The sequence below is a fragment of the Bos indicus genome, chromosome 5 (genome assembly GCF_029378745.1).
Source record: "Bos indicus isolate NIAB-ARS_2022 breed Sahiwal x Tharparkar chromosome 5, NIAB-ARS_B.indTharparkar_mat_pri_1.0, whole genome shotgun sequence".
Classification (NCBI taxonomy): Eukaryota; Metazoa; Chordata; class Mammalia; order Artiodactyla; family Bovidae; genus Bos; species Bos indicus.
This window is the reverse complement of record NC_091764.1, coordinates 10,938,545-10,965,031: the sequence shown is the minus strand read 5'-3', so window position 1 is coordinate 10,965,031 and position 26,487 is coordinate 10,938,545. Positions and strand designations below refer to the sequence as shown.

Genomic DNA, 26,487 nt, shown 5'->3' with positions numbered 1-26,487 from the left:
TCCAAGGAGCAAATATCTTTCAAGTTCATGGCTGCCGTCACCATCTGCAGTGATTTTGGAGCCCAAAAAAATAAAGTCTGTCACTCTTTCCATTTTTTTCCCCATCTATTTGCCATGAAGTGAATGGGACCGGATGTCATGATCTTAGTTTTCTGAATGTTGAGCTTTAAGCCAACTTTTTCACTCTCCTCTTTCACTTTCATCAAGAAGCTTTTTAGTTCCTCTTCACTTTCTGCCATAGGGTGGTGTCATCTGCATATCTGAGGTTATTGATATTTCTCCCAGCAATCTTGATTCCAGCTTGTGCTTCATCCAGCCCAGCGTTTCTCATGATGTACTCTGCATTTAAGTTAAATAAGCAGGGTGACAATACACAGCCTTGACATACTCCTTTTCCTATTTGGAACCAGTCTGTTGTTCCATGTCCAGTTCTAACTGTTGCTTCCTGACCTTTATCCAGATTTCTCAAGAGGCAGGTCAGGTAGTCTGGTATTCCCATCTTTTTAAGAATTTTCCACAGTTTGTTGTGATCCACACAGTCAAAGGCTTTGGCATTGTCAATAAAGCAGAAGTAAATGTTTTTCTGGAATTCTCTAGCTTTTTCGATGATCCAACAGATGTTGACAATTTGATCTCTGGAAAGCCTAGAGCAAAAGTGAGAATGGTGCAAGAGGAAATGAAGCTACAGAGGCAGAAAAAGGGCTGTGCCTGTGAAGGATTTTCTTATTGTAGTAGCATTGTCTGTGTTCATTCACCTCTGACTCTTTACAACCCCTGGGACGGTAGCCCTCCAAGCTCCTCTGTCCATGGGATTGCCCAGGCAAGAATACTGAGTGGGCTGCCATGCCCTCTTCCAGGGGATCTTCCTGACCTAGGGATCAAACCCCTGTCTCCTGAGTCTCCTGCACTGCAGCCGGATTCTTTCCTGAGCCACTGGGGTTTCCCTTTAGTAGCACTGGAAGATGATAAAGCACTTTCAGGAGGTAAGGAGGCTATGAAAGATCAGAATGGATTTTTTAAGACTTTATTTTTTTCAGAATAGTTTTAGATTCATAGCAAAACTGAGCAGAAAGTCCTGAGTTCCCATGTATCTCCTGTCCCATTTACACACAACCTCCACATCATCAAAATCCCTCACCAGAGCAGTGCAGTCATTACAGCGGGGGAGCCACCACGAACACCACTATCACCCCACTCCAGAGCTGACATCGGACTTGGTGTACACTTTATGGGTTTTATGCCACATAGCCATGATTACAGTATTCTACTGAGTACATTCACTGCCCTAAAATCCTCTGTGTTCCGCCTCTTCATCCCTCACTTCTCAATAACTCCTGGCAACCACTGATCTTTTTGACTGTCTCCAAAGTTCTTATCCAGAACATTAATACACCTGAAACTGTACAATATGTAGCTGTTACTAATTGGTTTCTTTCCCTTCAGTGTGGATTCTGAGAAATACAGACTTACTTTGGTTTCATTGTGAAGAATAAACAAAGGGTTGTTGAATGTGGGTGCAATGATTTACACAGAGAAAACCCTAGAGAGGCTATAAGAGTAGACTGAAGTCATAGGAGGGGGTATAAAAAGATCCAGAGTTTTTTAGAGGTAAAATGGACAAAATTTGATGATAAGTGGGATACGAAGCAAGAAGTCAAAGGGGTTAAAAATGATTCTGTGGTTTTGGCCTGAATAGCTGGTGTCATTTTTCTTTTCTTTTCTTTTTTTTTTTTTTACAGTTTTTCAATTTTATTTTATTTTTAAACTTTACAATATTGTATTGGTCCTGCCATATATTGAAATGAATCTGCCACAGGCATACACGTGTTCCCCATCCTGAACCCTCCTCCCTCCTCCCTCCCCATACCATCCCTCTGGGTCGTCCCAGTGCACCAGCCCCAAGCATCCAGTATCGTGCATCGAACCTGGACTGGCGATTCGTTTCATATATGATATTATACATATTTCAATGCCATTCTCCCAAATCATCTCACCCTCTCCCTCTCCCACAGAGTCCAAAAGACTGTTCTATACATCAGTGTCTCTTTTGCTGTCTCGTATACAGGGTTATTGTTACCATTTTTCTAAATTCCATATATATGCATTAGTATACTGTATTGGTGTTTTTCTTTCTGGCTTACTTCACTCTGTATAATAGGCTCCAGTTTCATCCACCTCATTAGAACTGATTCAAATGTATTCTTTTTAATGGCTGAGTAATACTCCATTGTGTATATGTACCACCGCTTTCTTATCCATTCATCTGCTGATGGACGTCTAGGTTGCTTCCATGTCCTGGCTATTATAAACAGTGCTGCAATGAATATTGGGGTACACGTGTCTCTTTCAATTCTGGTTTCCTCCATGTGTATGCCCAGCAGTGGGATTGCTGGATCATAAGGCAGTTCTATTTCCAGTTTTTTAAGGAATCTCCACACTGTTCTCCATAGTGGCTGTACTAGTTTGCATTCCCACCAACAGTGTAAGAGGGTTCCCTTTCCTCCACATCCTCTCCAGCATTTATTGCTTGTAGACTTTTGGATCACAGCCATTCTGACTGGCATGAAATAGTACCTAATAGTGGTTTTGATTTGCATTTCTCTGATAATGAGTGATGTTGAGCATCTTTTCATGTGTTTGTTAGCCATCTGTATGTCTTCTTTGGAGAAATGTCTATTTAGTTCTTTGGCCCATTTTTTGATTGGGTCATTTATTTTTCTGGAATTGAGCTGGAGGAGTTGCTTGTATATTTTTGAAATTAGTTGTTTGTCAGTTGCTTCATTTGCTATTATTTTCTCCCATTCTGAAGGCTGTCTTTTCACCTTGCTTATAGTTTCCTTTGTTGTGCAGAAGCTTTTAAGGTTAATTAGGTCCAATTTGTTTATTTTTGCTTTTATCTCCAATATTCCGGGAGGTGGGTCATAGAGGATCCTGCTGTGATGTATGTCAGAGAGTGTTTTGCCTATGTTCTTCTCTAGGAGTTTTATAGTTTCTGGTCTTAACGTTTAGATCTTTAATCCCTTTTGAGTTTATTTTTGTGTATGGTGTTAGAAAGTGGTCTAGTTTCATTCTTTTACAAGTGGTTGACCAGTTTTCCCAGCACCACTTGTTAAAGAGATTGTCTTTAATCCATTGTATATTCTTGCCTCCTTTGTCAAAGATAAGGTGTCCATATGTGCGTGGATTTATCTCTGGGCTTTCTATTTTGTTCCATTGATCTGTATTTCTGTCTTTGTGCCAGTACCATACTGTCTTGATGACTGTGGCTTTGTAGTAGAGCCTGAAGTCAGGCAGGTTGATTCCTCCAGTTCCATTCTTCTTTCTCAAGATAGCTTTGGCTATTCGAGGTTTTTTGTATTTCCATACAAATTGTGAAATTATTTGTTCTAGCTCTGTGAAGAATACTGTTGGTAGCTTGATAGGGATTGCATTGAATCTATTAATTGCTTTGGGTAGTATACTCATCTTCACTATATTGATTCTTCCAATCCATGAACATGGTATATTTCTCCATCTATTAGTGTCCTCTTTGATTTCTTTCACCAGTGTTTTATAGTTTTCTATATATAGGTCTTTAGTTTCTTTAGGTAGATATATTCCTAAGTATTTTATTCTTTCCGTTGCAATGGTGAATGGAATTGTTTCCTTAATTTCTCTGTTTTCTCATTATTAGTGTATAGGAATGCAAGGGATTTCTGTTTGTTGATTTTATATCCTGCAACTTTACTATAATCATTGATTAGTTCTAGTAATTTTCTGGTGGAGTCTTTAGGGTTTTCTATGTAGAGGATCATGTCAACTGCAAATAGTGAGAGTTTTACTTCTTCTTTTCCAATTTGGATTCCTTTTATTTCTTTTTCTGCTCTGATTGCTGTGGCCAAAACTTCCAAAACTATGTTGAATAGTAATGGTGAAAGTGGGCACCCTTGTCTTGTTCCTGAGTTTAGAGGAAATGCTTTCAATTTTTCACCATTGAGGATAATGTTTGCTGTGGGTTTGTCCTATATACCTTTTATTATGTTGAGGTATGTTCCTTCTATTCCTGCTTTCTGGAGAGTTTTTATCATAAATGGGTGTTGAATTTTGTCAAAGGCTTTCTCTGCATCTATTGAGATAATCATATGGTTTTTATTTTTCAATTTGTTAATGTGGTGTATTACATTGATTGATTTGTGGATATTGAAGAATCCTTGCATCCCTGGGATAAAGCCCACTTGGTCATGGTGTATGATCTTTTTAATGTGTTGTTGGATTCTGATTGCTAGAATTTTGTTAAGGATTTTTGCATCTATGTTCATCAGTGATATTGGCCTGTCATTTTCTTTTTTTGTGGGATCTTTGTCAGGTTTTGGTATTAGGGTGATGGTGGCCTCATAGAATGAGTTTGGAAGTTTACCTTCCTCTGCAATTTTCTGGAAGAGTTTGAGCAGGATAGGTGTTAGCTCTTCTCTAAATTTTTGGTAGAATTCAGCTGTGAAGCCGTCTGGACCTGGGCTTTTGTTTGCTGGAAGATTTTTGATTACAGTTTCAATTTTTGTGCTTGTGATGGGTCTGTTAAGATTTTCTACTTCTTCCTGGTTCAGTTTTGGAAAGTTGTACTTTTCTAAGAATTTGTCCATTTCTTCCACGTTGTCCATTTTATTGGCATATAATTGCTGATAGTAGTCTCTTATGATCCTTTGTATTTATGTTGTCTGTTGTGATCTCTCCGTTTTCATTTCTAATTTTATTGATTAGATTTTTCTCCCTTTGTTTCTTGATGAGTCTGGCTAATGGTTTGTCAATTTTATTTATCCTTTCAAAGAACCAGCTTTTGGCTTTGCTGATTTTTGCTATGATCTCTTTTGTTTCTTTTGCATTTATTTCTGCCCTAATTTTTAAGATTTCTTTCCTTGGTGTCATTTTCTAAGCCAGAAAATGCTAGTGGAGGGCTAAGCTTGGGAGGAAAAATCATGTATTAAGTCTTGGAAATATTCCATTTGAAGTACTTTTAAAGATATCCAAGTTGAGGCAGTTGGATCTGAAGAGAGTCTTTACCTTAAAATGTGTATTTGAATGCAATTAATGATCATGAAGGACATGGCAACCCACTCCAGTGTTCTTGCCTCGAGAATCCCAGGGACAGGGGAGCCTGGTGGGCTGCCATCTATGGGGTAGCACAGAGTCAGACACAACTGAAGTGACTTAGCAGCAATGATCATGAAAGCTATGGACATGGATGAAATTATTTGGGGACAAAGCAGTAGGGTGGGGGGCAGGAAAGGGCAAAAGCCTTAAAGAATCCTGATATCTAATGACCATATGAAGAAGGAAAAGCTGAAAAACTCAACAAAAAAAGTTACATTCAGAGAGAGAAGAGAAGAACCAACAAAATTTGACATGCCACTAAAAATCCCTAACTTTCCACAGAAAAAAGTTAAAAATGGGTCCAAGCCGAAAACGAGCTTTCTCTTCTCCAAACTCCTAGAAGCCTCAATGAACTGCTAGAATGTTTGGTACAAACGCAGTGGACACACTGCCCCTAATTAAGCATGCAAGTCAGCATTTCCCATATCCTATCATCAGCATTAGTCGTGAGATGTTCAGTTGTGAGGTTTGCCATCCATATAGTTTTTGATTCCTACAATGCTCTTGGACAATATGAGTTAAATAAACGATTTTTATACTATTGTTTTCTTAACTTCATTGCTGAGGTAAAGGTGTCCACACCCTCTCCTTCAGTTGGTACAGACTCAAAAACTTCTGCAAGCACACTATGCAGATGCCAAAATACCACCTTCTCTCACTGCTTGAGCATGAACTCTCAAAATGTTTCCTACAGCTTTGCCATTTGTTAAGGTCTTATTTACTTTTCAGTCCATATGCTAAGAGTAGAGACACATTTTACTGCGAGAGTTTTGTTCGGGCAGTTGGTATGGACAGTCGCCCATCATGGAAAACAATACCCTCTTGACAGCAGGGAGGACACAGACTTGCTAGATTCAATCCTTTCATCCCAATTTAACACTCCCTTTGTGGATAGAGAAAAATAATTTAACCTAGCTAGCCAGAGTTTTACATATACTGAAGTGTTCACTCCTGCTTTTATACCTGAGTTTTTAAAGTTTTAGTTTAAATCACTGTTTAAAAATTCATACATCCAGATATTTTGTCATCTAACCACTATGACTATGATTCTCATTGAATTGAACAACAAAAACTTCTAATGTGCTATTATTTCACCTGGTTATTTTAATTTCCATCCTCAGTTGCAGTGTTTTTAGAATAGGATGGGAAAATGCTAACTGGTTTTTCCATAAGGGCAGAGAGCATTTTAAAATCAGAAGTAATATATAACACAATTGTAGTATCAAAGCGTCCCATTTTTGCAGACTGAAGACAAAGTCTTAAAAATCTGTGGAAAACATGTCGTTTTCCAGAATTCCACGTCATCTGTAAATACAGTTCATTATAGTGGATAAAACATTATATTAATCTATCAGTGCTAAAAAGATGCCATACAGGCAGGAGGCAGCTTTCTATGTTGGCTCCACAAATGGTATTTGCATGCCAAATAATGATTTCAACAACTGACTCGTTAAAAAGAAAAGCATCAAAATATGTCCTGGCAACATTTAAGAGACAGAAGCCAACCAAATGTCCTACGGGGTGGGGGAGGGTGGGAATCAAAAGCCACATTCATATATTCCCTCCATATAAAATCCATGAAGCATCTGTAGTGAATTGGCACTCAAGTACCCAAAATGTGATACAACTTAAAAGGTGATTGTTTCACCCAAAGCGAGCACATAAATGCTATGGCAACAAATTGCCTTTGTTTCTGGGGTACTGCCAGTTTTGTGTAAATTTTAATGACTTTTAGGGTTTTAGTTTGCTAAATTATACAGGTTTCTCAATTATGCTTTAAATATTTTAATTTTAGAAGAATTAATTTAAATCAAACACCCTGGTAAGATGCAAGGAGCCACTGTGCCGTGGAAGATTGTCTCTGCAGTAGGAAGAGGAGGAATATTGTTTTCTTTGCTCTGATACTGGAGTGATGTAGAAAACCGTCAGCTTCCACATCTTCATCAATATTCATATCAGTGCCTAGAAAAATATTCAGCAATTTCACAACTATTTAAATCAATATTCGTTTAATATTGGGTAGAAATGAAATTGCATGGCATCTTTGTTGAATGCATCCTTTATAGAAATGTATCCAATCTAGAAGAAATCATTCCTAAAATAGCGAACAAAATAGCTAACTTGGAAAAACAAACAGTGACAGTTTGGTCAGAAAAAAGGGCAAATTTTATGTGAACGCTCCCCTAGGCTTTGAAAGTGAGTGTTAGTCGCTGGGTTGTGTCCAACTCTGTGATTCCATGGTCTATAGCCCACCAGGCTCCTCTGCCCATGGGATTCTCCAGGCAAGAATACTGGAGTCGGTAGCTATTCCCTTCTACAGGGGATCCTCTGGACCCAAGGATCAAACCTGGGTCTCCTGAATGGCAGGCAGATTCTTTACCATCTGAGCCACTAGGGAAGCCCTAGGCTTTAAATACAGTATTTTAATACCAGATTTCCAAGTTCCCAAGGATACTCCTAGGATTCTTTAGCAAACTAAAACTTAAGTTACAAGCAAACAAATGAAATCAGGGAGCCCAATTTGCTCCCTGCAGATGTCTTTGCATGAAAAGATCTGTTATCAAAAGTAAAAGAGAGCTAAGCAGAAGGACCACACTGACTCCTAGTAATCTGGGCTCACAAGACCTGAACTAGGAGATTCAGGACAAAACTTTTTTAAGAATACCTTGAACTAGCTAGATGCTAGGCTTTCAAAGATCAACTGTTCAAAGCAGATTTGCTTATTACCTAATATTTATAGAAGGCATGTGTTAAGATCTGCAAGAATAATGCCCTCTTAAATTTCTAAAAGCCATCCTAGAATTCTGTTTTCTTACGGTGGGGCTTCCCTGGTGGCTCAGTGGTAAAAAAATTCGCCTGTAATACAGGAGACGCAGGTTCGATCCCTGTGTGAACGATCCCCTGGAGGAAATGGCACCCCGCTCCAGTATTCCTGTCTAGGAGATCCCATGGACCGAGGAGCCTGGCAGGCTTACAGTGCATGGAGTCGCAGGAGAGTAGGACACGACTTAGCGACTAGACAACAATGTTGAGAAGAGAAAACCTCACATTAATAGTTCCCTGATATATTTTTGATGTCATTTTAGTAGAATTTCTCTTTGATTTAGTCTTATATAAGGTAATAAACTGTCAAATGAAATTTTAAAAGGTTAGATGTTTTCACTGTATATAAAAACAACAGTATTTTTATTTCCACAAATAATACTCCCAGTGGATTAAGACACTCAAGTCCTATTTCAAAAAAAATCAGAGTAGAATCCAGTATTCATTGCTGAGAATCCTGAAAAAGCATTTAAAGATAAAATTTGGGGCACTGTAGTAAAAGCTGGTAATGTCATCAATATAAACATCTCATACACATATTATCAATTTGTTAAGCAATTTTTCTAGGTGCTAGGAAAAAGCCAGTAAAAATATTGGTTCACAAGCCCCTAACAGATTCTAATATGGAGAAGACAAACTTGATATGAATTAAGATATGATTAATAATTTCCTTATTAGACATAAATATGCAGTAAAGAGAATCTTGTCATTCATATGAAGGGAGACATTCACTTCAAGAAGGCTTAACCCTGAGAGGTGTACTGCTGCGTGCTATAAGAACTCTTAAGACCCAATGGCAAAATTCTTATTAGATGCCACAGGTCCTGTCCTTTTATTTTTTTAATTTTGCCATTTTTAACTGCCTATCTTCTGCTTGCCCCACTCTTCTGTTACATACAGTGAGAAGCATGTCAGTAGAAACATATTAAAGCACAATATATATTTGAATAAGTTGGCATTTCCTTCTAAAAAATAAAAGAGAGAACCAAGAATTTCAACTGATAAGAGTTATGCATATGTAAGCTCTGTATTTGGATCAGCCGAGTCTGGCAGAAATGCAGGTGAATACTGGAGGTAATCTATGAGTAAGAAATTAAAAGTTCATGCACCTGCAACCACCTTTTGTCAACGCGCCAAAATACATGAAGCGTAAATTTCAATTTCAGGTTATCACAAAATTCACAGTTGGTTAAAAACAAGGCAATATTATAATAGCAGGTAAAAGTCACATGTTCCAAAATATTTTATAAAATTCTTTCCTTTTACTCAAATAATATCACACTGACTATCACTAAGGGAAAAGAAGGCCTTCATGACAAGTAGTGTTAAGTCAGTAAGTCTGAGCTGAAGTATGACCTTTAGAGAAAGTGACCATCGTCTAAGTAGAGAGAACTAACTATGTTTCTGCATACTCTGATCATACTGCATTATCAATCATACTATTTTAAGCATTTTCTTTTATCTATATGGCAGTGTTCCCCATTTCATCCAAAAACTATTATGGGTTTGGCTCCAAAAAAACCGGAGTAGATACATTCCACCCTATCACTTCCACTACTTGCGATGGAGTACTCTGGGCCATAATTTGTATAAGAAGACTCCATCAGAACTTGAGAGGCAACCCGGTGGTTGAGGCCCCTGTTTTCTGTTTGCTCAGAAGCTTCTGGGTTTTGTTGTGGTTATGGTTTGTTGGTTTTGCCTCCTATGTATTCTGGCTTGGGTTCTACAGCAGTCCAAAATATGGACAGAAAAAGCCCTAGAGATGCTCGCAGGGTCTACTCAGAGATCCAGGAAAAGAAGCAAAGGAGCCGGGGAACAGAAGCCTTTGGTTTCATCCTCCCTACTCCAACCCAAGAAGCGGTGCCCCTCTTCCTTCCTATAGAGATGTAGTGACCTTGTTGACTCTCCACACCTTTCACCAGGTGAACACAGCCACAAAGCTGTGTCCTTTCCCTTCTCCACCATCACTATGCAGCAGATCCTGGGGATGGAGCCCTGCCCACTCTCCTATCCCAAACCAATAGAGCCTGGGAAGATTCCGGGCCACTTGCCCTGCCCACTAGTGAACATCCAGTCCCTGAGCGTGAATCCCTACTGACTCCCTTTGTCCTATGGGAGGCGAGTGCTAGCAAAGAGACGAGTTCCTTCCTCCCCTCAGGGATGCTGTACAGGGAGACTGTGTAGGACGGAACCCTGGGAGGGCTGCCAGGAGGCTGAAGCCCTGACTTTACACTGAGTAGAACAGTAAGGGAGAGCCCTGAGAACCAAAAGGAGAAGATCGCAGAGAGAAGGGAGCTAAAAAAGTGATACTTTAAATCCGAGTATGATGTCCTGAGCCTACCCCCAAAATTGTGCATGCATGAATCCCACCAGAATCAGCACCACAAAAATTCTGAGCACTTGAGTTTCAGATTGGCCTCTGGGAGAAAGACACAGTGAGATGGACCAGAATAGCACTGTAAAGGCTTTGAAAACAAGACTGACACTGGAACCACAATCCACAGAAAGTGAGTAAGGACATGTGGTCTGATCTTAACTGGGCTGACCATCTGCTAAAAGAAACAATCACAAGAACGTAAATCCAGATGACTTTAAAAGGATCCAGAATATCATAATGTAAAAGTATAATCATAATGTAAAAGAATTCAGAAAACCTAAACACCTCGGGAAAGGAGCATTTCAAGGCTGTATATTGTCACCCTGCTTATTTAACTTCTATGCAGAGTACATCATGAGAAACGCTGGGCTGGAGGAAGCACAAGCTGAAATCAAGACTGCCAGGAGAAATATCAATAACCTCAGATATGCAGATGACACCACCCTTATGGCAGAAAGTGAAGAAGAACTAAAGAGCCTCTTGATGAAAGTGAAAGAGGAGAGTGAAAAAGTTGGCTTAAAGCTCAACATTCAGAAAACTAAGATCATGGCATCCAGTCCCATCACTTCATGGCAAATAGATGGGAAAACAGGGGAAACAGTATCAGACTTTATTTTTGGGGGCTCCAAAATCACTGCAGATGGTGACTGCAGCCATGAACTTAAAAGACACTTGCTCCTTGGAAGAAAAGCCATGACCAACCTAGACAGCGTATTAAAAAGCAGAGACGTTACTTTGCAAAAAAAGGTCCATCTAGTCAAGGCTATGGTTTTTCCAGTAGTCATGTATGGATGTGAGAGCTGGACTATAAAGAAAGCTGAGCACTGAAGAATTAATGCTTTTGAACTGTGTTGTCAGAAAAGACTCTTGAGAGTCCCTTGGACTGCAAGGAGATCCAACCAGTCCATCCAAAAGGAAATCGTTCCTGAATATTCATTGGAAGGACTGATGCTGAAGCTGAAACTCCATTACTTTGGCCACCTGATGCAAAGAACTGACTCATTTGGAAAGACCCTGACGCTGAGAAAGATTGAAGGTAGGAGGAGATGGGGCCAACAGAGGGTGAGATGGTTGGATGGCATCACCAACTCAATAGACATAAGTTTAAGTAAACTCCGGGAGTTGATAATGGACAGGGTGGCCTGACATTCTGCAGTCCATGGGGTCACAAAGACTCAGACACAACTCAGCGACTGAACTGAAACACCTCTTTAAAAAAGATGCTCAACAAACGCCAAACCCAAGATGACCCAAGTATTAGAAATACCAGATAAAAATTTTAATGTAGCTATTATATCTGTAGGGCAATATTCCCCAACCATTTGGCACCAGTTACCGGTGTCATGGAAGACAATTTTTCATTGGTACAGGGGTTGGGGGGAAAGGGGGGATGGTTTCAGGATGATTCAAGCACATTGAATTTATTGTGTACTTTATTTCTATTATTATTATATCAGCTCCAACTCAGATCATCAGGCATTAGATCCTGGAGGCTGGGGACCCCTCCAGTGCAGGGAAATAAAACTTTTCCAGATTTCTCATTGCTCCTATAAAAAACCTAGCCTTCTGAGACTCTTCAAATACCTTGAGAATTTGATCAACACCTGTTGGTTAGTTAATTGCTCTGATACAGCAGGATAATAAAATTTTCTAATTTTCCTGGGCTACAAAATGCTTACAGCCTTGACGAGATCCCTGGGGCTTCCAAGGTGGCACTAGCGGTAAAGAACCTATCTGCCAGTGCAGGAGACTTAAGAGATGCTGGTTTATCCCTGGGTCAGGAAGATCCCCTGGAAGAGGAAATGCCAACTCACTCCAATATTTTTTTGACAGGAGAATCCCACAGACAGAGGAGCCTCGTGGGAAATAGTCCATAAGGTTGCAAGGAGTCGGACAAGACTGAAGCAAGTTAGCATGCAAGCACAAACTAGATCCCTAGGTTAAACTCAGAAGGTGCCGAGGAGACTGGCTCACTATCTTCCTCGGTATTTACATGTCAAAAAAGAGGGTTTTGGAAGTTGGAAACATTTCTAGGTTATAAAGGTAGAGACACACAGGGCTATCTGCCTCCTGGAGAGACGTTATGTACATATCAAAGAGCTGGAGTTTAGATTCCAGCTCTTTGTTACCAAGGAGACCTCTTTAGGAAGAGTGAAGCATAGGTGCCTCCTGCCTCTTTATCAGCAGCTGCTGCTAAGTCGATTCAGTCGTGTCTGACTCTGTGCAGCCCCATAGACGGCAGCCCACCAGGCTCCCCTGTCCCTGGGATTATAAGCAGAGAAAAGTTATTTTCCTTGTCTCTCATCTATGGTGTGTTTATGTAGGGAAATTTCCCATAGGCTCTTGTTGGGTCATAGGGATAAGCCCTGGAGTAAGAGAGCACTTAGCCTTAAGAAATCTGTTTTTGACCCAGAACATCACATTTACACATTAAGGGTAAAATTAACAAAGATAAATATTAAAAACCCCACAGCAGCACGGCCCAAAAGTATGGGCAAGCACCCTTGGAATGAATGGAGAGGTTCTCAGCAAAGAAATGGAAGTTACAAAAAAACAACCAAACGACTTAAAAGAAGGGAGAGGGATTTCCCTGGTGGTACAGTGGCTAAGAATCTGCCAGGGATGCAGGGCACATGGGCTCGATCCCTGGTCTGGGGAAGATTCCACGTGCTGCAGAGTAACCAAGGCCGTGTGTGTGCCACGACTCCTAAGTCTGTGTGCCGAGAGCCTGTGCTCTGCAACAGGAGAAGCCACCACAATGAGAAGCCCACACACCCCAACAAGGAGTGGCCCCTGCTTGCCACGATTAGAGGATGCCCGCGTGCTGCAATGACGACTCAGCGCAGCCAAAAATAACTTACCAAAAAAAAAAAAAAAGGGGAGAAAATATAATATGAAGGAAATAAAAAGAGAAAAGGAAAAAAGGAAGCTAATAATAAACCTGGAGACATAAATATATCAACACTTGATTTAAATGTAAATGGTCTTAAAAAACATTAGTCAAGAGATATAAATTGTAAAATTGGATTAAAATAAAAACTAGGCCCAACTATATGTTATCTACAAGAAGGGAAATATAATGATCCATATATATCAAAACGGAAAAGATAAATATAATATAATGATCCATATATATTAAAACGGAAAAGATAATACTAACACTATTAAAAAAATGCTTACTATCAGTAGTTGACTTCAGATCAAGAAAAATTACTCTAATTTTTAAAACATCAATATATTAAAACAATAATATACTGCAAATAAAGCTTATCCCAAGTAGTGCAAGATTGTTCAACAGTTAAAAATTAATTAATGTGATTCACCATATTAATAGGCTTAAAAAGAAAACCCATACAATCAAAGCAATAGAGGTAGAAAAAGCATTTGACAAGATTTAACATTCATTCAAATAAGAAAAAACCTAGCAAATCAGGAATAGTAGGAAATCTGATTTGATAAAGTTCATCTTTAGAAACATCTACAGATGACATCACTCGTAATGCTAAGAGATTGAACCCTTTCAGTTTAAAATCAGCAAAAAGATAAGGGTAACTGCCACCATCACTCTTACTCAATAGTATACTGGAGATTCGAGCCAGTTCAAGAAAGCAAGAGAAAGAAAGAAAACACATTCAGGTTGGAAAGAAAGCAATAAAACTGTCTCTAATGAGAGACAACGTGATTGTCTACACAGAAAAATCCCAAGGAATCTATACACACACACAAAATTTTTAGAATTAATAAGCAAATTTAACAAGATCATAAGATACATATCAGTTCATAAAAGTCAACAGTATTTTTATATCCACTGTGCTGTGCTGTCCTTAGTCCTCAGTTGTGTTTCGTGACCCCGTGGACTGTAGCCCACCAGGCTCCTCTGTCTATGGGGATTCTCCAGGCAAGAATACTGGAGTGGCTTGCCACCGCCTCCTCCAGGGGATCTTTCCAACCTAGGGAATGAACCTAGGTCTCCTTCATTGAAGGCAGATTCTTTACCAGCTGAGCTACCAGGGAAGCCCAAGAAAACTTGGAAACCAACTTTTTTTTTTTTAACTTCTATTTACAGTAGCTAAATGGTGACTGCAGCCATGAAATTAAAAGACGCTTACTCCTTGCAAGGAAAGTTATGACTAACTTAGACAGTATATTCAAAAGCAGAGACATTACTTTGCCAACAAAGGTCTGTCTGGTCAAGGCTATGGTTTTTCCTCTGGATGTGAGAGTTGGACCGTGAAGAAGGCTGAGCGCTGAAGAATTGATGCTTTTGAACTGTGTGTTGGAGAAGACTCTTGAGAGTCCCTTGGACTGCAAGGAGATCCAACCAGTCCATTCTGAAAGTGATCAGCCCTGGGATTTCTTTGGAGGGAATGATGCTGAAGCTGAAACGCCAGTATTTTGGCCACCTCATGCAAAGAGCTGACTCATTGGAAAAGACTCTGATGCTGGGAGGGGTTGGGGGCAGGAGGAGAAGGGAACGACAGAGGATGAGATGGCTGGATGGCATCACTGACTCAATGGACGTGAGTCTGAGTGAACTCCAGGAGTTGGTGATGGACAGGGAGGCCTGGCGTGCTGCAGTCCATGGGGTCACAAAGAGTCGGACACAACTGAGCAACTGAATTGAACTGAAGGTATATATTAGGAAAATATTCTACATACTTAAAAATAAAATGTTAATGAAACATCAAAAAAATAGACTAAATGGAGAGATGTATGAAATTCATGGATTAGACAATTTACTATAATCCAGATATCAATTTTTCTCAAATCTGTCTACAGATTTAACATAATCGCAATTAAACATCCATGCAGGATTAATTTTAACTATAGAAAAGCTCACTCTAAAATATATATGGAAAAGGAACAGAATATCCACAACAATTTTGAAAAAGTGGAGCAATTTTGAAAACTGTGGACACTATTCAATTCTTAGACATTATACAATGCAATAGTATCAAGACAGAAAAGTATTGGTGACAAGATAAACACAGAGATTAAAACAACAGAAGATACTCTGGAAAAAGATCCACTCAAATACTGTCAGCTAATTTTCTACAAAGGTGCAAAGGCAATTCAATGGAGAAAGTCCAGCCTTTGCAACAAATGACACAAGGAATAATTAACATCCATATTTAAAAAAATCCTCAGCCTGTACCTTGCACCATATTAAAAAAAAAATGCCCAAAATGTAAATGTAAATTGATGTAAAATGTAAAACAATAAAACTAAGGGTAAATGACAAAATTACAAAATGTTTAGGTGAAAACAAAAAAGAAAATATGACCTTGGTTTAGGAAAGAGTTCTTAGATAAACACCATGATCCATAAAAGAAAAAAAAAATGGTGAATTAGACTTTTCTCTATTAAGATGGCTTAATCCTGGATCGGGACGATCCGCTGGAGAAGGGATAGGCTGCCCACTCCAGTATTCTTGGGATTCCCTTGTGGCTCAGCTGGTAAAGAATCCACCTGCAATGCAGGAGACCTGGGTTGGATCCCTGGGTTGGGAAGACCCCTTGGAGAAGGGAAAGGCTATCCACTCCAGTATTCTGGCCTGGGCAATTCCATGGCCTATACAGTCCATGGGGTCACAAAGAGTAGGACACAACTGAGCGACTTTCACTTCACTTCATTAAGCAGTAAAGAATTCACCTGCCAATACAGCAGATGAAGTAGATGCAGGTTCATTTGATCCTTGGGTCAGGAACATCCCCTGGAGTAGGAAATGGCAACCTACTCCAGTATTCTCGCCTAGAAAATTCCATGGACAGAGAAACCAGGCAGGCTACATTCCATGGGATTGCAAAAGAGTTGGACATGACTGAGTGAGCAAGCGCTATTAAGAGTACTTTTAAGAGAATAAAGACACAAGTCACAGACTAGAAAATATAGGACTTGTATCCAGAACATTATATATATATATATATATATATATATATACACATACACATATATGTATCTTCTTTGGTGAAATATCTGTTAAAATCTTTCGCCTATTTTTTAAAAATTGTTTTTTTTTCTTATTGCTCAGTTTTGAGAGTTTATATATATATAGGAGCCTGACAGGCTACAGTCCATGGGGTTGCAAGAGTTGGATACAACTTAGCAACTAGATCATCATCATATATACATATACATATAATCCCCAGGAGTTCATATATTTTTTAAAAATAGGCAGAAGATTTTAACAGATATTTCACCAAAGATATATGAATGGCAAATAAACACAGGAAAAGGTTTCTAGCATCACTAGTCATTGTTGCTGTTGTTTAGTCACTAAGTCATGTCTCACTCCTTTGTGATCCAGGACCAGGCTCCTCTGTCCATGGGATTTCCCAGGCAAGAATACTGGAATGGGTTGCCTTTTTTTCTCCAGGGATCTTCCCAACCCAGGGATAAAAATCCACATCTCCTGTGTTGGCAGGCGGATTCTTTACCACTGAGCTACCAGGCAAGCCCCATTAGTCATTACAGGCAAGCAAATTTAAAGCACAATGAGATACCTTTACATATCTATTAGAATGATTAAAATTAGGAATAATGACAATTCCAAGTACTAATAAAGATGAGATGAAACAGGAGCACTCAGACTCTACGTATGGGAATATAAAATGGCACAACCACTCTAGAAAACCAACTGGCAATTTCTTAGAAGCTTAAACATACACTTACCAGTGTAACCTAGCAAACTCCCTATTAGTATTTAACCTAGAGAAATGAAAATTAATTTTTGCACAAAAACTTGAATGTATACAACAGCATTATTTACAACTGCCTCAGACTAGAAGCATTTAGGGAAAGTGAAGTTGTGGCTCAGTCGTGTCCGACTCTTAGCAACCTCATGGACTGCAGCCTACCAGGTTCCTCCGTCCATGGGATTTTCCAGGCAAGAGTACTGGAGTGGGGTGCCATTGCCTTCTCCGAGAAGCATTAAAAAAAAAAACAAAACCCTTTAATGGTGAAGGACACACAAATGGGTTAGTACATCTACACAATGAAATACTGCACAGAAACATAAAAGGACTAATTATCGATACACACAACAACTTGAATGGATCTCAAGTAAAATAATCCAGTCTCCAAAGGTTACATACTGCATTATTCCATTTATACAACATTCTAGAGGAGGCAAAAACAACATAGGAACAGAAAAAAATTAGTGGTTCCCAGGGGTTAGGCATGGGAAGGGTCACAATAACTCTTTGGCAGCGCTGAAATTTTTCTTTATCCTGTTTGTTTGTGATAGTTACAAGAATCTATACAAGTAAAAAGCTCATAAGTGAAGTTGCTCAGTTGTACCCGAATCTTTGCAACTCCATGGGTAGTAAAGTAGGAAGTCAAGAAACACCTGGAGTAACAGGCAAATTTGGCCTTGGAATACGGAATGAAGCAGGGCAAAGACTAATAGAGTTTTGCCAAGAAAATGCACTGGTCATAATAAACATCCTCTTCCAACAACACAAGAGAAGACTCTATACATGGACATCACTAGATGGTCAACACCGAAATCAGATTGATTATATTCTTTGCAGCCAAAGATGGAGAAGCTCTATACAGTCAACAAAAACAAGACCAGGAGCTGACTATGGCTCAGACCATGAACTCCTTATTGCCAAATTCAGACTTAAATTGAAGAAAGTAGGGAAAACCACTAGACCATTCAGGTATGACCTAAACAAATCCCTTATGATTATACAGTGGAAGTGAGAAATAGATTTAAGGGCCTAGATCTGATAGACAGAGTGCCTGATGAACTATGGAATGAGGTTCGTGACATTGTACAGGAGACAGAGATCAAGACCATTCCCATAGAAAAGAAATGCAAAAAAGCAAAATGGCTGTCTTGGGAGGCCTTACAAATAGCTGTGAAAAGAAGAGAAGTGAAAAGCAAAGGAGAAAAGCAAAGATATAAGCATCTGAATGCAGAGTTCCAAAGAATAGCAAGAAGAGAGAAGAAAGCCTTCTTCTGCAATCAATGCAAAGAAATAGAGGAAAACAAAAGAATGGGAAAGACTAGGGATCTCTTCAAGAAAATCAGAGATACCAAAGGAACATTTCATGCAAAGATGAGCTCGATAAAGGACAGAAATAGTATGGACCTAACAGAAGCAGAAGATATTAAGAAGAGATGGCAAGAATACACAGAAGAACTGTACAAAAAAGATCTTCACAACCCAGATAATCACGCTGGTGTGATCACTGACCTAGAGCCAGACATCCTGGAATGTGAAGTCAGGTGGGCCTTAGAAAGCATCACTACGAACAAAGCTAGTGGAGGTGATGGAATTCCAGTGGAGCTATTCCAAATCCTGAAAGATGATGCTGTGAAAGTGCTGCACTCAATATGCCAGCACATTTGGAAAACTCAGCAGTGGCCACAGGACTGGAAGAGGTCAGTTTTCATTCCAATCCCAAAGAAAGGCAATGCCAAAGAATGCTCAAACTACCGCACAATTGCACTCATCTCACACTCTAGTAAAGTAATGCTCAAAATTCTCCAAGCCAGGCTTTAGCAATATGTGAACCGTGAACTTCCAGATGTTCAAGCTGGTCTTAGAAAAGGCAGAGGAACCAGAGATCAAATTGCCAACAGCTGCTGGATCATGGAAAAAGCAAGAGAGTTCCAGAAAAACATCTATTTCTGCTTTATTGACTATGCCAAAGTCTTTGACTGTGTAGATCACAATAAACTGTGGAAAATTCTGAAAGAGATGGGAATACCAGACCACCTAATCTGCCTCTTGAGAAATTTGTATGCAGGTCAGGAAGCAACAGTTAGAAGTGGACATGGAACAACAGACTGGTTCCAAATAGGAAAAGGAGTTCGTCAAGGCTGTATACTGTCACCCTGTTTATTTAACTTAGATGCAGAGTACATCATGAGAAATGCTGGACTGGAAGAAACACAAGCCGGAATCAAGATTGCCAGGAGAAATATCAATAACCTCAGACATGCAGATGACACCACCCTTATGGCAGAAAGTGAAGAGGAACTCAAAAGCCTCCTGATGCAAGTGAAAGTGGAGAGTGAAAAAGTTGGCTTAAAGCTCAACATTCAGAAAACGAAGATCATGGCCTCCAGTCTCATCACTTCATGGGAAATAGATGGGGAAACAATGGAAACAGTGTCAGACTTTATTTTTCTGGGCTCCAAAATCACTACAGATGGTGACTGCAGCCATGAAATTAAAAGACGCTTACTCCTTGGAAGGAAAGTTATGACCAACCTAGATAGCATATTCAAAAGCAGAGACATTACTTTGCCAACAAAGGTTCATCTAGTCAAGGCTACGGTTTTTCCTGTGGTCATGTATGGATGTGAGAGTTGGACTGTGAAGAAGGCTGAGCACTGAAGAATTGATGCTTTTGAACTGTGGTGTTGGAGAAGACTCTTGAGAGTCCCTTGGACTGCAAGGAGATCCAACCAGGCCATTCTGAAGGAGATCAGCCCTGGGATTTCTTTGGAGGGAATGATGCTAAAGCTGAAACTCCAGTACTTTGGCCACCTCATGCGAAGAGTTGACTCATTGGAAAAGACTCTGATGCTGTGAGGGATTAGGGGCAGGAGGAGAAGGGGATGACAGAGGATGAGATGGCTGGATGGCATCTCTGACTCAATGGACGTGAGTCTGAGTGAACTCTGGGAGTTGGTGATGGACAGCGAGGCCTGGCATGCTGCGATTCACAGGGTCGCAGAGTCGGACACAACTGAGCAACTGATCTGATCTGATCTGATCTGGGTAGTAGCCTGCACCAAGCTCCTCCATCCATGGGATTTTCAAGGAAAGAGTACTGGAGTGGGTTGGCATTTCCTTCTAGAGGGAATCCTCCCAACCCAGGGATGGAACCCAGGTCTCTCACATTGTAGACAGACGCTTTACCGTCTGAGCCACCAGGGATGGTGGCTCATAGTATTACACAATAAGGGCTTTCCAGGTAGCTCCACAGTAAAGAATCCACTTTCAATGCAGGAGAGACACAGGAGTCATGGGTCTGATCCCTGGGTCAGGAAGATCCCCTGGAGAAAAGAACAGCAATCCACTCCAGTATTCTTGCCTAGAGAATCCCATGGACAGATGAGCCTGGTGGGCTACAGTCCATGGGGTTGTAAAGGGTCAGACACGACTGAGCAACTTAGCACAAGCATTACACAATAAAAAGGAGCATTTTAGGGTAAACAAAAAAAAAAAGAGAATATTTTAAAACACTCTTCTGGAGACTTGGTATAATTTACATTGGAAGAAAATTCTCAGGATTTAAGAATACAATAAAATGTTTAAATATCACACCAAGTAAAGACTATATACAAACCTGGTTATCAAACAAGAGCAAATCAAGATGCTAGAAGCAATCAAGTAGCAAAGATCGAGGTGCAAATGTATACAGAGTCTCCCATAAATTACAAATACATGTAAGTGCTTAAAATTCCTCTCTATTATGCAGGCAGAAATCAGAGGAATATGGAGAACAGGAAAATCTACAGGAGAGAAAGGAAGGTGAGGGAAATACCTGAGTGACCACCAAGCCTATGCTTCAGAGGAAGGGCCTGATCATTTTTCAGGTCGAATGACAACCTCAGTATTGACTTTAACTTAGATTTGTCCCTAAATACTATCTAGAATAAAAGACCAATATTCATCAATACCTCCTCAAGGGCACCTGCAGAAATCCTGTGACCTGCAACATTTATCACGTCATCAACTCGAGACATAACATAAACATAGCCTTCTTCATCCATGTACCCAGCATCCATGGTGTCATAGTATCCCTGAAAATAAAGAATAAAGAATGTCTGATTAGCATCTAGTATTAGGTAATGTAATTATTTTTAATCTTGGTAAAATATAAAATAGGATAAAAATAGGTTTGCATTTGGCTTTCTCACAACTAGCCTATTGAATTCCATTACTTCTGGTTTTGAAAGCTTACTATTAATAGAATCTGTTTGCTCCCTTGACATCCAGGAATAAATTAAAGTGTTCTTATATATGTTGAAGCTAAGCATTTGGACTGAAAGTTCCAAAGTTTATGAACCCAATTTCTTCTTTTAATGGAGAAGTAATAGCTCAATATTTCCAGTAGGCTTTGGTATTGCAAAAGTAGTTCTTTGATAGATTTCTTGTGTTAATTTCTAAAGGTGTTAAAGCTCTCTATTAATAATTACAAAATAGACCACTAATTTATTAACATAGATTTGGATTGGACTCGAGCTTCACTGAAATTATAGTTAAATAGTAAGTATAAAACTTAATTTTCTGTCAACTCAGAGTAGCAGTACAGTTTCACTGGTCCAGATGTTACAACAGAATGAAAAATCAAGAAGAATAAAATTAGAAAGAAAGAAATATTTCTCCCCCTAATGCTTCAGAATTGCGTTAATACCTGTATTATGAGCTTGGGCTTCCAGATAAATCCAGGCAAGTCACTATTTGTGCTTCTTAATCTTCCTAAAACTCAGTATGCTCATCTATTAAATAGGATAATGGACCGTGCCTTATAAGGCTATGAGTAGCATAAATGAGACGAAGCATATGAAGAGGGCAGACTGACGCACATCATAAATCCTCAATAATTGGCAACTCTTACAGCAATTACTACAAGAAAGGCCATCTAGAATACAGTTAAGAACGTGGGCCCTGGAGCCAGAAATTACAGGTCCAAAAGTCAGCTCTGTTCCTCTAAACAGTGAGCAAGTTACTCAACCCTTCTGAGCTGTTCAGCTGACAGGGCTGAGGTAACAAGACAGAGTATAGGTTCACTATATCTAGTTTAATCATAAACTACGGTCCATGGGGCTTTGAAGGAGCTTTCCATTTTGTTCAAGGTGCTCATGTTGAAAACCACATGCGCATATCCTGTGTCACTGTCAGGCTGTAATTAATCACAGCAGTCCTCTGATGATTTGACTGGGGCCCATCGGGCAGATAGATGGGGCTTATTGGCGTCAATTCTAGACAGATCTTCTCAGCCACAGTCCTTTGGGGCATGTTTAACCTTGGCTACTGAGGTCATTTAACCCTGAGATGTCTTTCTCAAGGAAGCTATTTTAATTCTTGTCATTTGTCTAGTTGATTAGATTAGGTTTCCTTCACTCACAAATAATAAGGATAGAATGCTAAGTACTTAGACTCACCTTTGTTTTTTAATGCAATTCTAATCATTCACTCTTTTTTTACCCGGTGCATAATGAGGACCAGGTATTTCTCTAAGGGAAAGAAATAGAGGTGAAAAGACAGCAGCAAGATGAGAGTGGGGCCCTTTTGCGTATTATCAATTACATACTATTATAAACATAAACCACAGAGTAACAGGAAAATGATAAAACAGAATGCCAAAAGATACTTTTCGTTATCCAAAGCACTACAGTTGGATGTTAAGTATACTGTCTTTATCCTGTATTTGTATTTCAAAATAAAGAACTCAGAGGGCACTCAGGAATGAATGCCAATAATAGGCAAAGGGATTAAAAAAATACAATTTCTGGCAAGCAGAACAAATGTTCCTCAAATTTTGCTCATACAGAGGAGTTGTGCATGCATGCTAAGTTGCTTCAGTTGTGTTCGACTCTTTGCAACCCTAGGGACTGTGGCCCGCCAGGCCCCTCTGTCCATGAGATTCTCCAGGCAAGAATCCTGGAGTGGGTTGCCATTCGTCTTCCAAGGGATTTCCCCAAGCCACAGATCGAACCCATGTCTCTTATGTCTCCTGTACTGGCAGGTGGGTTCTTTACCATTAATGAGGTTCTAATGACAACTGTCCAGTTCTGATCAAGTGTTCTCAGTCTGTGAGGAGAAATCCAATGCAAGAAATCATATAGAAAGTCTCCAAAAGTTTTAGTTTAGCAAAGGGAAGTCGCTCAGTCGTGTCCGACTCAGTGACCCCATGGACTGCAGCCTACCAGGCTCCTCCGTCCATGGGATTTTCCAGGCAAGAGTACTGGAGTGGGGTGCCATCAAAGGCTGTTAACTTTCAGAAAAAAATAAGAGAAACTGAGATATTTCTATGTCCAGAAACTGATAAAAAAAAAATATTAAAATGACTTATTTAGACATTTGAGCTTTGGGCATTCTTTCCCTCTGAGGTCTGGAAACTGGTCCAGATAACCTTTAAGGGTAGTTTTGCGATCCATGATTCTAAGAGTAAGCTGCCTAATGTAATAGGCGAGAACTACAGAGAAGTATGTAAGGTGAGTTTAAAAAAAGAATAATAAAATTCTTACAGGAAATTTTTCAAAGTATAAATGCTTGAATGCCTCTTGATTCTTCCAGAGTCCTGAAAAAGCTCCAGGTGGTAATGGCAACCTTGTATAAAAACAGAGCATGGGAATTAGGACAAAAGTGGTAGTAAAGACAGATTGATTAGAAGTACTCATTTTCCGCCATGATGAGTAAGAACAATTCAAGTCCCACATTGAATTGTAACCCCTAAACCTGATAGATAGATCATGTCTAACTGAGGGTGAAGCAGCTGACCAAGACATAGGAAATTCACGGAAGGGTAACTGTAGTTTCTGAGAAGGGCACCAAAGGCACACCATCTTGGCATTCAGATAGTGATTAGCATCAATCACTCTTTTGGTAAGAAGGATAACATCTGCAAAAAGGAACCAGAAATGCATCATTATATTACTTTTTAAGGGAAATTTCCTTCCACCATAGGCAAATAAATCAAAAAAATTTTTGACGTATCAAGGTACCAACTGCCACCTTTGCCAGTCTCGTTGTGCAGTGAGATGATCCAATGAAACATCTCATGCATAGTCTTATCTTCACAATCAATGTGTCTCCCCACTCTTCCATCTCCTGTTCTTCCTTTTCATGACAATCCAGACCTATGTTATTTCTCACCCCTATGAACCCATGAAGACATGTGAGCATATAAAATAGAAGATAGCATATATCTGTTCTTTGTAATCAATTTCCTCTTCAATTTCCTTCTTTTTTTCCATAATATTAAACAGGGATTATACATAAGAATCCGCCTGCAATGTGGGAGACCCCAGTTTGATTCCTGGGTTGGGAAGATCCCTTATGGCTCAGATGGTAAAGAATCTGCCTGCAACGCGGGAGACCTGGGTTCGATCCCTGGGTTGGGAAGATGCCCTGCAGGAAGGCATGGCAACCCACTCCAATATTCTTGCCTGGAGAATCCCCATGGACAGAGAAGCCAGTCCATGGGGTGCAAAGAGCCAGACACGATTGAGCAATTAAGCACACACATATGACAAGGGCTCACCTCTATCTGCACGCATGTGTGCTCAGTCATGTCCGATTCTTTGTGACCCTGTGGGCTTAGCCCGCCGGGCTCCTCTGTCCATGGAGTTTTCCAGGCAAGAATACTGGAGTAGGCTGCCATTTCCCACTCTACAGGATGTTCCAGATCCAGGGATCAAAACTGCGTCTCTTGTGCCTCGTGCATTGGCAGGCGGATTTTTTACTACTGTACTACCTGCAAAGCCCATACCTAGCTACCTATCTTTACATGAATAAATACGTAAATTCTTATATCAGTTCCCTGTAGGAAGTACCACCTATCAAAAATAACCGCTCAGTGTACTTTCTGGACACAGAAACTTTTGAGATGCTTTATAGTTTGTAAATTCAGATACTGTCAATTTAAAGATTTTCAAAACCCTACCCTCTGGTACTCACAAAAGACACCAAGTGAAGCAGTGATTTCCCAGTGCTGAGGTGGGAAATGGAAAGGCAGGCAGACACGGAGACTGCCAACATGAGGCAACATCAGCCGCTTCCAACCCCAGTCCCAGTCCTAGACTTCTGAGACACTGAATTGTATTCTCACATTCTGTCAGGAGAAAATGCTGTTCCCGTTGGGGTCAGCCACCAGCTAGGATCCTCCTTTTCCCCCATGTTAGCCTGCCCACAGCTCTTCCCTTGCTGTCTCCTTTTTGTACTTTTTTAAGATGGAGGAAAACTGTGACCCCAGTGTTTCTGGATCTCGTATCGTTTCATAAAACACACGGGAAAGCATTTTATAACCTGAGAAATTAAAAACCACAGAGATGCTGCTGTATCGTTACTGCTGTTACTATTACTGTTCATTGCTAATTTGCAGGAAGGCAGCAAGCTGAAGCACACAGTCCCTTCAGGTCCTTTAACTGACTTTTCTATGTTAGGCTGTACTGGAGACAGCAGAGCTGGGTGGGGTCTGAGGTACATTTGAATGTACACGTTGGGTAGAGGGGGGAGCAGTTTTCACTTAGTTCCACCTGATACAGAGATACACAGAACTGCCGATCCAAATTCTTAAACACGTAACATTGCCCATACGAAGAGCAATGAGTACAGAAGGACATGCTGTTCAAGTGTCTCATCCATTGTATCTACCCCAAATGTAAGATTTCCAACATCCATGCATGGCCTCTTCCCAGTAACAGAGACTTCTGAGTATCTGCAATAATAATCCAAATGAGTTACTACTTCATGTACAGAACGTGAGCTGCGTTTCCTCAGTCCAGTTCAGTAGCTCAGTCATGTCCGATTCTTTGCGACCCCATGGACTGCAGCATGCCAGGCTTCTCTGTCCACCAACTCTTGGAGCTTACTCAAACTCTCATCCATCAAGTCGGGGACGCCATCCAACCATCTCATCCTCTGTCATCTCCTTCTCCTCCCACCTTCAATCTTTCCCAGCATCAGGGTCTTTTCCAACGAGTCAGTTCTTGGCATCAGGTGGCCAAAGTATTGGAGTTTCAGCTTCAGCATCAGTCCTTCCAGTGAATATTCTGGACTGATTTCCTCTAGGATGGGCTGCGTTTCCTAGTGGCCTACAATATACCTAGTTCAGTGTGTGCACATAGGACCAGGAGTTTAGCATTTTCTGGTAAGAGTGTTCCTGGAGAGAAAAGGAAATCTTACACTTCCCAGAAGTTGATTAAGTTTGCAGTCTCTATTCATAAAAGAAGACATCCTGATGATCTGTTTTCTCTTACTTCCTGAAAAAGTTTGATACTAGCAATTAGTAACATATAGATTGTATGTGTTAGTCACTCAGATATGTCTGACTCTGCATCTCCATGGACTGTGGCCTGCCAGGGTACTCTGTCCATGGAATTCTCCAGGCAAGAATACTGGAGTGGGTTGCCATTCCCTGCTCCAGGGTATCTTCCTGACCTAGAGATCCAACCTGGGTCTCCTGCA

The 26,487-nt window shown here is 40.2% G+C and overlaps 1 protein-coding gene across 4 annotated transcripts in view; it reads right to left on the bottom strand.

Annotated features, from left to right (window-relative positions):
* ACSS3 (acyl-CoA synthetase short chain family member 3) overlaps nt 1–26,487 on the bottom strand; it is a 185,641-nt gene that overhangs the window by 15,309 nt on the left and 143,845 nt on the right. For all 4 annotated transcript variants that reach the window (XM_019960308.2, XM_070788879.1, XM_070788878.1 and 1 more), the window contains 2 exons: nt 23,547–23,628; nt 20,973–21,095 (listed from right to left, as the gene is read on the bottom strand). In XM_019960308.2, the coding sequence (XP_019815867.2) occupies nt 20,973–21,095; nt 23,547–23,628 (205 nt within the window). The remainder of the gene's footprint in view (nt 1–20,972; nt 21,096–23,546; nt 23,629–26,487) is intronic.